Source organism: Cydia amplana, chromosome 5 (assembly GCF_948474715.1).
Source record: "Cydia amplana chromosome 5, ilCydAmpl1.1, whole genome shotgun sequence".
Taxonomy (NCBI): domain Eukaryota; kingdom Metazoa; phylum Arthropoda; class Insecta; order Lepidoptera; family Tortricidae; genus Cydia; species Cydia amplana.
In genome coordinates, this window is record NC_086073.1 from 12,415,365 (window position 1) to 12,429,826 (window position 14,462).

General features: G+C 38.2%; 2 protein-coding genes across 2 annotated transcripts; one reads left to right on the forward strand and one right to left on the reverse strand.

The window, feature by feature from the left end:
* The first annotated feature begins 216 nt into the window (after positions 1–216).
* Positions 217–2,508, forward strand: LOC134648500 (dolichyldiphosphatase 1-like). Its single transcript, XM_063503022.1, has 5 exons — positions 217–415; positions 648–748; positions 1,133–1,311; positions 2,047–2,274; positions 2,365–2,508. Exons 1-5 carry the CDS (start codon positions 319–321, stop codon positions 2,495–2,497), a joined length of 738 nt encoding a protein of 245 aa, XP_063359092.1. The 5' UTR covers positions 217–318; the 3' UTR covers positions 2,498–2,508.
* A 9,173-nt stretch (positions 2,509–11,681) lies between these two features.
* On the reverse strand, positions 11,682–12,826 carry LOC134648088 (protein Dr1). The gene is made up of 3 exons (XM_063502551.1): positions 12,517–12,826; positions 12,128–12,291; positions 11,682–11,853 (listed from the first exon to the last, which is right to left on the reverse strand). The coding sequence occupies exons 1-3, from the start codon at positions 12,755–12,757 to the stop codon at positions 11,704–11,706; spliced, it is 555 nt and encodes a 184-aa protein (XP_063358621.1). The 5' UTR covers positions 12,758–12,826; the 3' UTR covers positions 11,682–11,703.
* Between the last annotated feature and the right edge of the window lie 1,636 nt (positions 12,827–14,462).

The following is a 14,462-nucleotide window of genomic DNA, read 5'->3' on the forward strand; positions in this document are numbered from 1 at the left end:
TCAATACACACGGTATCCAGACCAACTTGGTTAGACCGTCCGTCCGTTTCGAACGATACCTAGCGCTTAACTCGTGTGAAATAGGTTTTTCAGGTCGTTTCACTAGTCCTACTTTGGTCCTACTACTGTCTCTACTTAAAAAAAAGTAAACCAAGCCAAACGTCAAATCGTCAAATCAAGCAGAATTTGTCAATCGTTGATAGGTATCGCATGGGTATCGCATATCGTGTACCTAATTTATATAAATTTATAACAAAAAGGATGTTACTTCTATGACGATTTCTATCTTAAAATCTGTATAATAATAAGCGTAATATAATGGAAGAAGAAGTTTCATCTTTTAGCGATACAATGAAACTCAACGGCGAGATCGAATGGCAACCGCTTGCTCTTACTTTGGTTGAGTATCCAAAAGGTATGTATTATTTTATTACTACAATAAATTTCGTCGTCATATAAAACAGTCCATAAACATAATATCTGTAGAAGAGTGATACTAAATGTTTAAATACAATGCAAGCCAGTAAATGGTGCTAGTTCATGCGTGAAAGTTGCACTGATTTTGCTTACCCGGTGACAATAAAACTATTTTAACAGCTCCTTTAACGATCGGAGGAGAATCACGTATTTCGTTTGATTATTTCCAGGTGATTGGATAGGGAAATTCTTTGCCTTTATTAGCCTGTCGCCTTTTGGAATTGGCGCCGGATTCGTCACGCTAGTTTTATTTCGACGAGATCTTCATACCGTAAGTTGTACATTAATTTTTCTCCACAGAGAAATATCCCATTGTTTCATAGTGTATCATTTTATGCAGAACATTCTGGTTTGCTTTCTGGAGAACATACATAGTAAATTTTTGGATTACTGTACTGTATATTACGGTACACGGCGGGAAGAAGTTGAGAACTCGAGATATTTTAGTGTACGGACCGTACACGGCGGGAAGAAGTTGATAACTCGCGGAAAAAAATGGAAGAAATTTTAACCTTATGTAATTTAATTTAAAGTTCTAATTTCTTTAATAAAATATCTCGAGTTATCAACTTCTTCCCGCCATGTACATTTAATATGTATATGCAAACAGACACATGTAGTTTCACATAAGATATAATTATATATTTTGTTTCAGATTGCCTTCTTTGTAGGCACACTGGTCAATGAAGTATTAAACATAATATTAAAGCACGTAATATGTGAAGCAAGACCTCTAGCGCGAGGGCATCTGTACAATGAGTATGGAATGCCATCGTCTCACGCTCAATTTGTTTGGTTCTTCAGTATTTACGTACTGTACTTTGTTGCTATAAGGTAAGTTCATTGGTACTGGTACTCTAAAACAAATTAAATTACTTCCTATGAAAATATTTTACTTTGTGTTATTTCAAGTAGCTCTGCTGCTATCAGCAGAAAGAGTAATAATGACGGGCAAAGTTGAAGGCTCGAGACTTCAGGCCCCTCCCCCTACTAGATGGTGTTCTCAAATTACGGCACCTATGCAATTAAAACTGCAGGAGGCCATGCGCTTGGCGGGAAATAGAACCCTATGGAGGAACCTGGTCTCCAACAGAAGGACATGATGTCACGATCCTCAGTATTGAGGGACCGACTGAAGAAGAAGAACAAATTATTTTTTCCACTATCATAACAAAAATTTTCTTATTCAGATGCTTGTCTCTAGCTGCACAGAGGTTGAAGAAAAAAGATTTCAATTCCTTTGTTTTGACAAATCAAAATTGTGTTCTTAATAGCATGTTTGGATCCCTGTGTGGCTAGAGGCTATTATTATAAAATATTTTATCACATTATTTATACTGGGTCAAGCAGATCTTGTCAGTAGAAAAAGGCGGCAAATTTGAAAAATGTAGGCACGAAGGGATATCGTCCCATAGAAAATTTGAATTTCGCGCCTTTTTCTACTGACAAGATTTGCTTGACCATCTATAATATAGATAAAATAGATTCTATATGTAAAAGTGGTATCACCTGTTCTGTAAATGTTTCACAACATGCATTTGGAATCACAATTTATTTATGTTTTTTCAGATTGCACCATATAAACAATAATAGTATAATATCTGCGTTGTGGAAAGGCATCATAGTCTGTGGATGTTTAAGCCTAGCCGTACTCGTGAGTGTAGGCCGGGTGTACCTACACTACCACACATCCTCACAAGTCACAGTGGGGGCCCTTGTGGGCTTCCTCTTTGCAACAATATGGTTTGCCTTGGTGCATAGAGTTCTGACGCCACTATTTCCACATTTAGTTACATTGTAAGTATCTGAGCTATGCATGACTGGAATTGTGTAATGGTTAATATTAATTAATATTTATGATGCTAAGTGAAATTATGTGAATTCCAGAAAAGTTTGCGAGATGCTGATGATCCGTGACACGACGCTGATCCCCAACGTGATGTGGTTCGAGTACACCACGACGCGACAGGAGGCGCGCGCGCGCGGACGGAAAATGGCAGCACTCAAGCCCGCGCAATGACGGTTAGTCGGCTAAATATAGCGTCCGGGGGAATAGCAACATTATATGCATTAAATACTCTATATTACCATGTTTGGTTAGAGTTACTTTTTTCCCTAAAAGCAGATGACCATTAAAAACCTGTGAATTTTTTGTATGGACTGTCTTTACTAGCGGAGCGCGCGACATTTTTTTATATGCTCTTTGGCAATTTGTGGGGTACCAATAGATAGAAGGTTTATTAGAAACATTTTCTTTTGACAGGAAGTAGAATCAGTTGACATCTTTAAAAAAATCATGCACTGTCGTACTATTAACCTGTCCAAGTTAACATTTTATCAATGAAATTCTATATATCCGTGCAGGTACGCCGCGCCGCCGCCGCGGCTCGGCGCGCGGTCGCGGCGGCCGCGCGCGTGACTGCTGGCGGCGGCGGCGCTAGTGCTGCTCGGAGCCGTCGTGCTGGCCCGCTGCACGTGTCAGCCGCGACACGCTGTCGCCGTGCCTGGCTTGCCTGGGTACGATACCTAGACTTTTAAACGACTAAGGCCCACTTGCACCATCCTAGTAACCCGGGGTTAAGCGGTTAAACCATTAACCTAGTCTCAAATTGTACTGGTAACCATGGTAACCCCAGGTTTAACCAGTTAACCCCGAGTTAGTGGAATGGTGCAAGTGGGCCTAACTTGTAAAAAATTAAGCTAAGGAAATGTTAGATTGATCATTTTGTATTGACTGTGCTCGGAATCTAGTGCCCGCGGGTTTGTTTCATAGCGTTGGCGACTGTCAAAGGTTTTTAGAGATGGTGCCGGCGTAGGTTTCCCCTGCTTCTAACTTTTCAGTGTGATTTGGCTATCATCCGGGTTATAGAATTCCTTTAAAAAAACAAGAATTTGACATTATTGGTAGGATTGACAGGGAGACCTATACTAGCGGTAATAGCGGGAAACACCGTAGGTACATCTTAGGAATACAATTATTCCGTTTTTAAACTCCAGACCGCCACTGAGCATCATATTCAGGATGTATATATATTATGCTAGATGCCAGTAAAATCGTACCTAGTTTGAAAATCGACTAACGCGTTTTTTTCTAATTTAGGTACACCTTAACAACAATTGAGCCAGATGTTAAACCTAAGACATTAGTTGTGTTGATTGCAGCTTACATTATTTTTACGCAATACCTATTCCTTAGTCCATTTTGCCGTTTCCGAGTGGCGGCTAATTTTATGAGCAAATACGATTTCACTTGTTTACTCACCGATGACTGAGGTTGTGAAACAGACTTCTTTCATTAAACATCCATAACCAGTTATTATAGTTGTAAACCATTACTCAACATGCATATAATCATGCAAATTACTCGTCAAATAACTTTCAAAGAGAGATTAACTATGAGGTTAATCGCGCAAAGCTGAACGCAGATGGCGCTGTTATATACCTAACGGTTTCTAGCGATAGGTGATATTGAAGTTTGAATTCTTGGCTTCGAATAAAAGAAAGATATATTATATCGAATAAAAAAAGATATAAACTATACATACTTAATAAAATGCAAATAACAAACTGTCACTTTAAACCTTTCCCTAAGCGCCCTCTGCAATTAGCAGTGATAAACCTCAGTACATAAAGCTACACTACTTTGAATAAGGGCCCATTTAGACGGCGCGCGAACTCGTATACGATTTTAGTTACATTGCGGACCATTGAGGTTACGTCAATTCGACCGACCGATCAAATTATGTAATGTAATGAAACTCGCATGCGAGGTCTCGCACCGTCTAAACGAGCACTAAATCTCGTTACTCACACTGCTACTCAAAGTTTAAAGACAGTAAGTATGCATCCTGTACATAGATACCACATTTTTCTTTTGATAAACAGAACAAGGTACGAGTTTTTTTTTCAAAGTAGTGCCGATTTGCAACTTGCTATTACATAGCATTTAGACTGCCAATGGCTGTTTTAATTATTTAATTTTTTTTGTCTAATTACATAATTATTTGTGTAAATGTGTTATCATGTAAAAAAAGACCTATGGATTGTAGATATTAAAATGAATTTGAGACAATGTCAAGGAAATTACTTTTTAAGTGTGAAAAACTTATTAAATAAGCTTTTATAATAGTATGTATTTATATGTGTATTAATGTTGTTAAAATTATGTAAGGAATAACGGGAAACCACATTTAACAACTTATTTGGTATGATTTGTTGTCAATTCAACACTCATTTAGGGTAGGTACAGTCAGCAGCAACAGTTGCTAAGCGGGCGAGGTGTTCAAATGATCTTGATGCGACTTTATTGTTAAGAGAATAAGAGCGTGTCAAGGCAATTTTGAACACCTCGCCCGCTTAGCAACTTCTGCTGCTGACTATACCTATTAGGTTATTTATTTATATGAAGATATAAAGTTTTTGTTTGTATGTATGTAGGTAATTGTAAATTCCTTACGTACAGTCAGATGTATAGTAAATTTATCTTATAAGTTACCTAATTAATAACTAATAACATATGAAATCTGTATAACTGTGTCAAAAAACCATATTATTTAACGAGTTGTGTTGTTGTCGAGGTTGGAGTAGGTACAGGGTACAGGTCATGGAATTGTATCTATAAATTCTACAGTGACACGAATGTTGTTGTCCGTGGGGCCCCTCTTCACTATTCTATACCTAAAACAATATTTTTTATAATGTTAAGTTGCAATGTTATAACCAGATTTTTGTGATATTGACTGTCATTTATATCTCTTCGATAAAGACAACTATTTCGGTAGTTTTAGCACGAGAGCGCCGCGACGCGAAACTGTATGTATGTTCTCTGCTTTGGGGCATGATCTTTCTTAGATTTTTTATTACCAATAACTGTTTGGAAGTAGTAACAGTAACCGTTAGCGTCATTGTATCTACAAACTGGCTAGGACGAATGTAACTTATAATTATTCTCAATAATCACAGTAATCACAGTATACCTGAAGTAATAAAATAATTGTAAGCCGAACCCGCTTTTGTAACATTGCCCAAATTGTAAGTAATAAATCGAATATCACGTATCTTCAAACCATAAACAGTAGTTCATAGGTACGAATGTGTTCAATAACGCGAAAATATCTAATAAATTATTTAGGTATTTATTATTTCTAGTCTAAGATAGCTTTTGATAATGTTTAAATATTTACAAAAGCAAGCCTTGTGGAGGTTTCTGACTAAAAATATTCACACGATTGATATTGTCATTATCATTGTAAAATTCCTTTTTCTTAACTTCCCGACTGTAGCGTCGGAAAGCAGTAAAAACACGTACATGCATAAATATTATTAAACTTATGATACATATTCAGATGCAGTGCCTATACGGGTCTATGTAAATTTTACCGTACACTTATCTATTGTTTCATAGTCGGTAATGAATAGTACATATACATAACAAACCGCAGTATATTTTTTAGCAAAATAATTTTAGTAGAATACAATTTGATACAGTATATTTTTAAAAATAGATAGCAAATAGCTTTTTAGATTTGAAGTGGAATACTTACTTTTGTGTGTGTCGCAAAGCGTAATCTAAATGTCGTAGTCAGATCGTATAATCCGCCGTATTACATTACGGCTAGCCGTTTTCTAAAACAGGGGCGTTTTGAAATGCGGCGGTTCGACGATTAGCCGGATTGTCATTGCGATACGTTCTTCAATAAGGCGGCCCACGTTTAGCCGCATCGTAATAGTATTTAGATTGTAGAGTGACCAGTTCTTTCGGTCGCCTACGTAACCGGAGTTTGACAATGTTTGCAATTTAATTTATTTTTACCATGGTCCCACCGCACTACATGTGTTTCTTTTTCAAAACATTTCCTTCACAACCTATTTCTGGGCGGTTTGCCCTTCGGGCATCTGAAGCTACCTAACGAACCTAACCTTACCTACCTTCGCTTTTTTCCCCAGAGTGTTATGTTTTCACGGACATCTCACAAAATCAATAGGTAGGTAGGTTAGGTTCGTTAGGTAGCTTCAGATGCCCGAAGGGCAAACCGCCCAGAAATAGGAACCGTCTAGTTAAGTTGCGAAGGAAATGTTTTTTGAAAAGAAACAGTCCGACGAACTCCAGATTTGATGGACACCCCAGCGTTTTTCATAGTTTGTTGTTGTTATGTCAGGCAGCGTCAGTCAGCTAAAAACTGTCAAAGCGGCGGCTAATGACTCGCTGGATTACATTACGGTTAGCCGTGTTGAAGAACGTATGGCGCCGAATACATTCCGGCGGATTCTCATTCAGCCGCATTCAATCTGGCTAATCGTTAAACCGCCGCATTTCAAAACGCCCCTGTTTTAGAAAACAGCTAGCCGTAATGTAATACGGCGGATTATACGATCCGACTGCGACATAGACAACATTTCACAATCTTGACTTGACTCTTTTGCTAGCAAACTACATATTATTCACCATAACCTTATCAAGACTCCTGATTAAAGCCCAAAAAGACAACAGACGCCGGATGGAAAAGGGTTAAAAGTCAAATTTTCTCATTTTCCTATGTTTATGCAAAATTAACTGGCATGATTAGAATTAAAACAAAATATCTGGAAGACCGAGCTTTGCTCGGAAAACATATAAAAACTCAAAAATGCGCGTTTTTCCAGAGATAAAAACACTTACATTAAAAACTTAATATCTGGGAGACCGAGCTTTGCTCGCAAAACATATAAAAACTAAAAAAATGTGCGTTTTCCCAGAGACAAGACCTAGCTAGATCGATTTTTCGCCCCCGAAAACCCCCATATAGCAAATTTCATCGAAATCGTTACTATCGTTAGAGCCGTTTCCGAGATCCCCGAAATATATAAATATGTATAATATACATATATGTACAACAAGAATTGCTCGTTTAAAGGTATAAGATTCACAAATCTCTTTCATTTTACATATGTATAACTGCGACAAGTTTAGTAATCATTTACTTATCTAGTCTTATTACACTGTGTTTAAATCTGTCCTTAACTTATGTTATTTCTTATAAAATGTTATTAATAAATTAGGACATAAGATTGTTTTAAATCATGCTCAATAATTTTATTTTTAATGTATATATATATCTATTCGTTTTTTAAGTACTTTTAAGTCAGTGTCTGTTAGGCGACACAAGATAACAGCTATTTCTGTGTTGGCTATCTACGACAAACATAATAATACACCAATAATACTAATAACTGATAAAACTTAGTACCTTAGACGTGAATAGTGACTTCCTCTCGGCAATAGCGTGGGATATGAAACAGATAGATGCCCTAGATTGCAGCCTACATCATGTAGTCAGCTATGTAGACTTGCAATTTACATTATATAATATGAAGCGGGACACAAACTGGAACTTGGGTAATGTTATATCATTGTCACAGTATTGTCATATTATTATGTCATATCCTATCAGTGGCGAGGCGTTTGTGGAACTAGTGAAATGCGCCAAGAACGCATAATTATAAGTGTTGTTTTTATTATGTACAGTTGACAAAAAAATAGTTTTGCTTAGCTGCATACAAACATGTATGCAGGGCGCTAAGCTAACAGTTTCGCTGACTGTGCCGTACTGCTTTCAAACAAGGTCCATTTCGGCTCACACGCTTATGACCTTTGTGTGCGGGTGACATTTTTGTAGGTAAGTATATCACTTATGGCGTTCAACGGGTTTAGCTATGTTGACACTATTTGACCCTTTATCCAAATACATAGACCGGGAAACTATCAAGAATATCAAGATACCGCTATCATACATAGCTTTATACGTATAAAAAAGCAGACAAAAATTAGCTTCGGCTTACCTTTGTCAGACGCCTCGCCATTGCTGTTGAAAGCACCTTCGCCGGAAATATGGCGTCTCATACGATTAGTGACCACACCATACCACCAGAATGATAGAAATTAAACAAGTCCAAAATGAAAGTAATATTCTTGTACGTCTCGATTGGTAATAAAAGAAAATATGTAAATACTTTTCTCTGTACAAAAATTGTAATAAATTTTTAATATTATATCAATGGAATTTTATTTTATTGGATGATTTTCTTATATATTTAGATGCCTTTCTATGTTATGTTGATATTACTGTCATAGTTCTTCTGTTTTTTGGGTTTCTGTATCTTCGAGGGAGTCGTCAGAATTGGAGGAACCTATTGAGAAATTATAATATTTAAATTCTCATAATTACCGATAATAATTTCAAAATCATGCTGTAAAGATCTCGTATTTATGACCCTGCTTGCAATAGTCGCAATCCTGCAAGAGCGCTAGATCGAAAAGATATAGAAAGAAAATAGGTATTGCCCTGCCATCCCACTCAAGCAGATATTAGAACTGAATCGTAGAACTAGACAGTATTTAGCTCTCGTAGAACTAAATACTGTCTAGTTTTAAAACGTACCTATTGAAACTTTGATGACTTTGACGACCGGTCTGGCCTAGTGGGTATTAGTGACCCTGCTCGTGAAGCCGATGGGCCTGGGTTCGAATCCCGGTAACTTATTTGTGCGTTATATCAAAGTGAAGGGCTTTGAAAGGCAAAACTTACCGCTCACACCGGGACCCATTGAAGAATGGGAATTGCCGGTGTTCACTTCGGAAACGCTCTCCAACCATTCCTAAAAATACATTTATAATTTAGACTGACCGTGGCAAAGATTAACACGTAACGTAGCTATCCAGTGTCCAGACCTAGGCTTAAATACCTAATTACTTGACCTGCTAGGATGAGTTGCGCTCTGTTTCGAGAACGTAACTCATGCTAGCAGGTCAAGAAGTAATTTATTAATTAGGCACAGAATAAATAATAGTACTTGGTATCTACAGAAGATTCACTCTCTAACAAAACGCGTCTATTACGGCAGATGTGACCGCTAAGTGGCGCAAGCGCGAGCAACCGTCCGATCCTTAGCGGTGCGCGAAAACTATGGTTAGACACCAAAATGGGTGTGGGCTGTATGTATGTACTTGTAGCGACGCGACGAAATCGCGGAGCGAGCCACGCCTGGCATAGGTATTACATGTACTTAGATGGCAGCCGGGATACATACATATTTAGATTATTATCTACAGACGTCTGCAACTTCACTTCAGGGAGCTGTCACAGGTGCTTTTTAAAGTTCTTAAAACCCTTCACATTTACACCTAATGTCTTAGTACCTTATCAGGCGGGATGAGCCTGCTAGATTTTTTCATGTATTTGAAGCTAGCTTTCTGACCGAGATCAACTAAATGCTTGGTGACTTCGGTGGTCGACATGGTCTTGGTCAGCATGCTTTGCAGAGTTTGGGGGTCTTTCGCGAGCAGTCCTGGAAACATGATTGCTAATGGTTTCATTTCCCGACCATCTTCCGATTCTACCTAAAAAGGGAAAGGAAGGATGGTAGTAGGTACTTACGCGTAGTTTGCCTAAAAAAGTTGTTTCCAGCTTTATACAGTCCAACAACACTTTGTTTTACAATTAAACGTTTCCTCGCATTGGTGAGGTGATTTTTTTTGTATTTCACCACAGAATAAATAATAGTACTAAGTATAGAAGACTCACTCTAACAAAACGCGTCTGTTACGATCAGCACAGATATGGCCGCTAGGTGGCGACAGCGCCACGCGCGGCTTATGGCTTTCCCCAAAATTGGGGCCGAACGGATGTACTTTTAGCTACCTGTAGCAAAGCGACGAAATCGCGGAGTGAGACTACACGCCTGATTTTACTCGGTAACAAAGTTTGTTTAACCCTCGCAACGCCCAAGATTCCACTTGTCAAACCACTCGTTACGCTCGTGGTTCAATTTTTACACCAATTACTCGGGTATCAACAACAACTTTTCCCCCTTATAAAACCAATAACTATTCATATCATCAATCTATTTACCTATTCTCATAGCCCACCGGTTGGAAACCACTGCCCTAAAGCACAGAAATCAAAATATTGATTACCTCCTCGGTGGATTCAGAGGACATGGCTCTATGTGATGTCTGTAAAATGTCTACCCATTCGGAGTCTTTGGCTATCAAGGGGCAACATGGTTCCTCTACATCATTGACATTACTATCGCCTGTTGGTCTGGACCCCTGAAATGTTTATAACAAAGCTAATCTGCAATTTTATCAACAATGAACAACTTTACTGCTTTATGATATGAAATTTACTGATGCCTGCTCAGAAATGTTCCTTGGTAATGTTTTACTTTTTACTTTTTTAGCCTTTTTCTTTTTAGACTCATTAGTATTCATTTTGCAGAAACCATCATGTAACATTGATTAATATTTCTTGAATTCCTTGGAGGTGTTCATTATAATAAAATTTATAAGAAATGAAATGAAACCAACATGACAGTAGTGACAAGTTTTGATTTATTGTATTGACAGTCTAGATTTTAGTGATCACAGTACAAAAAAAATATAGGTAATAAACTAGGTATGAACCAAGTAAGAACTCTCCTAAGTCTATATACAGAATTGTGTACAGGAGTTACGGATTTTACGACAATATCCTGGACCTTTAAAGAATGAACATGGTTGTATTTACATTTTTATTTTAGTAAAATGTTCATATTTCAGTAAAAACATTTCATTGATTAGTAAATTTAACATATTGGTTATAAAGAAAAATCTGTCTTATCTTATTAGTTTACATATTTCCCCATTCACAGAAACTCTGTAGGTATTTCTACATCAAGCACACTTGAGGGTACCTTTTTATTTTTGATCTTTGCAGTGTCACAGAATAAGTAATAGTATTATTACAGTTTTATTTAAAATTGATTATCATATTAAAAATGGAAAAATTGAGTATGCCATATTCAGTTTGGGATCCAAGTTTCCTTAGCTAATAGATATAAATATTTGTTGATTTAGTGCGCCATCCTCACTTGACAGACTGGTCAACGTCACCCGGCGCACCGCTGCGGTTTACTATGAAACATTCCATACAATACAATTTAGCGAACTCAAACAGTTTGGTGCAACTAACCCTTAGTCTTATTGTTGGTAACTCCAATACTTAATGGAATTGGGTATGTCTATTAACATACAGTATTAAAAACATATCTTAGTGTCTCAATCAGCAAACACAAATTCTATAGATAGATAGTTAAGGTTATAACATATGTTATAGATGCAAAGTAATTGATTATTTGTCAAATTCTAGTAAAAAAAATAAATTAACCACACAATATTGACATATCACAAGTTAGAAATAAACATTGATCCTATGAGTAGTCATCGTCTTCATCCATGTCTCCCTTGGGTCCAGTGGGTGGTGGTACGTACGGCTGTGCCGTCGCATCGGAGCCCGCTAGCCCCTGTTGCTGCAGCAGCAGCCATTGCTGTTGGTCCTGCTTTGCTTGCTCTTCACGAGCCTGGAATGTATACAAACAATACATCAGTTGGTTCTCCTGGAGATTAGAATTGGTAGACACTGATATTGATTGTCTATGGCGAAGATAAGCAGTGTTTGATTAAAAAAATATAATAGTGTGAAAACAATGCACAGATATTTAAGTACTATAGAATTATGATTTTTTTCTTCATCTATAAATTCTTTCTGCTTTATTATTTAGGTTAAAATGATGATTTCAATAATACTTATCTATGTTCCAGTTTATTTTAATAAAAAAGTAAAAATTTAGTTACTTTTGCAAATAGTGCCTGTTGCTGCCTGAGTAATTCTTCTTCTGGAATTCCAAGGTTTTCCAAACGGGTGCTCTGCCTTCTTCTTTTGGCCGCTACAGCTTTACAGTCTTTTAGCACTGCTTCTGCCTCTATTGTGTAGTCATTGAACCCCAACCTGTCTAGAGCTGAAAATCAATAATATGTATAGTCTTACAACCTTCGTTTGTGAAACAAAGTACCTATTGAATTATTGGACAGCGCCAAAATTGAAATGTAGAACCAGAACAGCAATACACTTATTGTTAAGGCAATTGGGTCTCATTTTCAATAACGATGAAAACTATAAAACTGTTAGACTTTTTACAAATACACATAATTATGTTCATATGACATGAGAAATAAGGACATACCTGTGAGTACATGTTCGGCATTGATCGTTTTCTTATTACTCTGATTACAGACTTCATTGGCCTCAGAGCTGAGCAAGTGTATGAATTCGGTGCAACAATTAAGTATTAGTTCTCTAGACTCAAATGCAACCCTAACGGAAGGAACCAACTCCTTTATCATTTTGTTAATACTTGCTCTAGGTAGGGTTAACTCGTCTTCTTCTGATGGCGGTGGACAGAGCTCTTGTTCTGGGCTACCCATTGCAAATCTTGATTGGAAAACCAAATTCTAAATAGATCGAAGTAAATCAACTGCTTCTTGCTTTTCTTCTTGTCATATCTCTTTTCTGACTTAGAGCTGAGCGTTTTTTTCCGTAAGTGTTTTTAAAAACACTTTCTTGTGCTGTAACGAAATAACAGTTTGTGGTAGGAACGACAAACTGTTTTTATAAAAACGATGACAAAGAAGCGGCGGCATACGATAACATAGTCGCTCATAACCACGCATAACGGACGCAACTATCGCAAAGCAAAATGCAGCTCTAAAACTGTTTTATTAGTTTTCCGATGAGCAGGGACAGTTATAGGTTATCGGCTAACGAAAGAGCGAGATAGAGATAAAAACGAAACGAAACGTATTGAGCTTTGTCAGGTAGACGCTAATCGCGCTTTTTAGCAGGCATTATATTCAAAAACTTCAATGTTCGTTAGATAAATAAGTGCTTAGGGTTTAAATTAAGGAATCTTTTAATGCGTAAAATTTAAGCAAGTAGCGAAATTGGCGCCAGTTGGACTACTTTAAAAATAATTCACGACGCTTAACAAACACTCGCTAGCATCACGAATTTAGGGGCCATTTTATGTGTGACCTATCGATTTATCTTTATAAAGTACTGAAGTTAGGGGTCAAGTTATATTAGACATTTGTGAGACGATGCAAATTAGGTTTTTTTGAAATGTGAATTGCAGATCGTTTTAGTTTGGGTTTCGCGACTTGGCGGGAATTCGTGACAATAACAAACTAATGTGATTGTATTTGTCGAGTGTCGAGTTAAGTTGATTGTATAATTTTGTTTTAAAAACTAGTACGTACGTTTCTAAATTCAATGCGATTTCGTTTCGTTTCGTTCGACACACACTGGGAATCCAGTTATTTTAGAAACTGTTTTTGAAAACAGTTACGTGATTTAAAGAAACGGTTACGTTTCGTTTCACGGAAAACTCGAAACGACCCAGCTCTGTTTCTGTCACACTCACACATTTAACATATGTCATAGGCGAATTAGATAGGCGGTTTAGACTCTCGCGCGAGCCACGAGACGAGCCGCGAGCAGCGCCACGAGACGCGAGTGTAAGCGGTGGGCTCACGGCTCGTCTCGTGGCCAGTCGTGGCTCGCAAGCTCGTCGAGCTAATATAATTTAAACACTAACGGCACGGCATAAGGTTTATAACCGAATGACAAGCCGAACGCGAGTGTAAGCGGTGGACTCGCGTCTCGTGGCGCGGCTCGCGGCTCGTCTCGTGGCTCGCGCGAGAGTCTAATCCGCCTAAGACTCTCGCGCGAGCCACGAGACGAGCCGCGAGCCGCGCCACGAGACGCGAGTGTAAAGCCCTTGCTACACGGTCGCCGACAAGCCCCCAGATCGCGTGGCCTTGGTCCGTCCCGGACCGTGTAGACAGTTGTTTCCAACAAAATTTGACCAAAACTGACCAAGGTTAGAAGGCTTGTCGGCGACCGTGTAGCAAGGGCTTAAGCGGTGGGCTCGCGGCTCGTCTCGTGGCTCGCAAGCTCGTCGAGCTAATATAATTTAAACACTAACGGCAGGGCATAAGGTTTATAACCGAATGACAAGCCGAACGCGAGTGTAAAGCCCTTGCTACACGGTCGTCGACAAGCCCCTCAGACCGCGTGGCCTTGGTCTGGACGGACCGTGTAGACAGTTGTTTCGTTGTTTCCAACAAAATT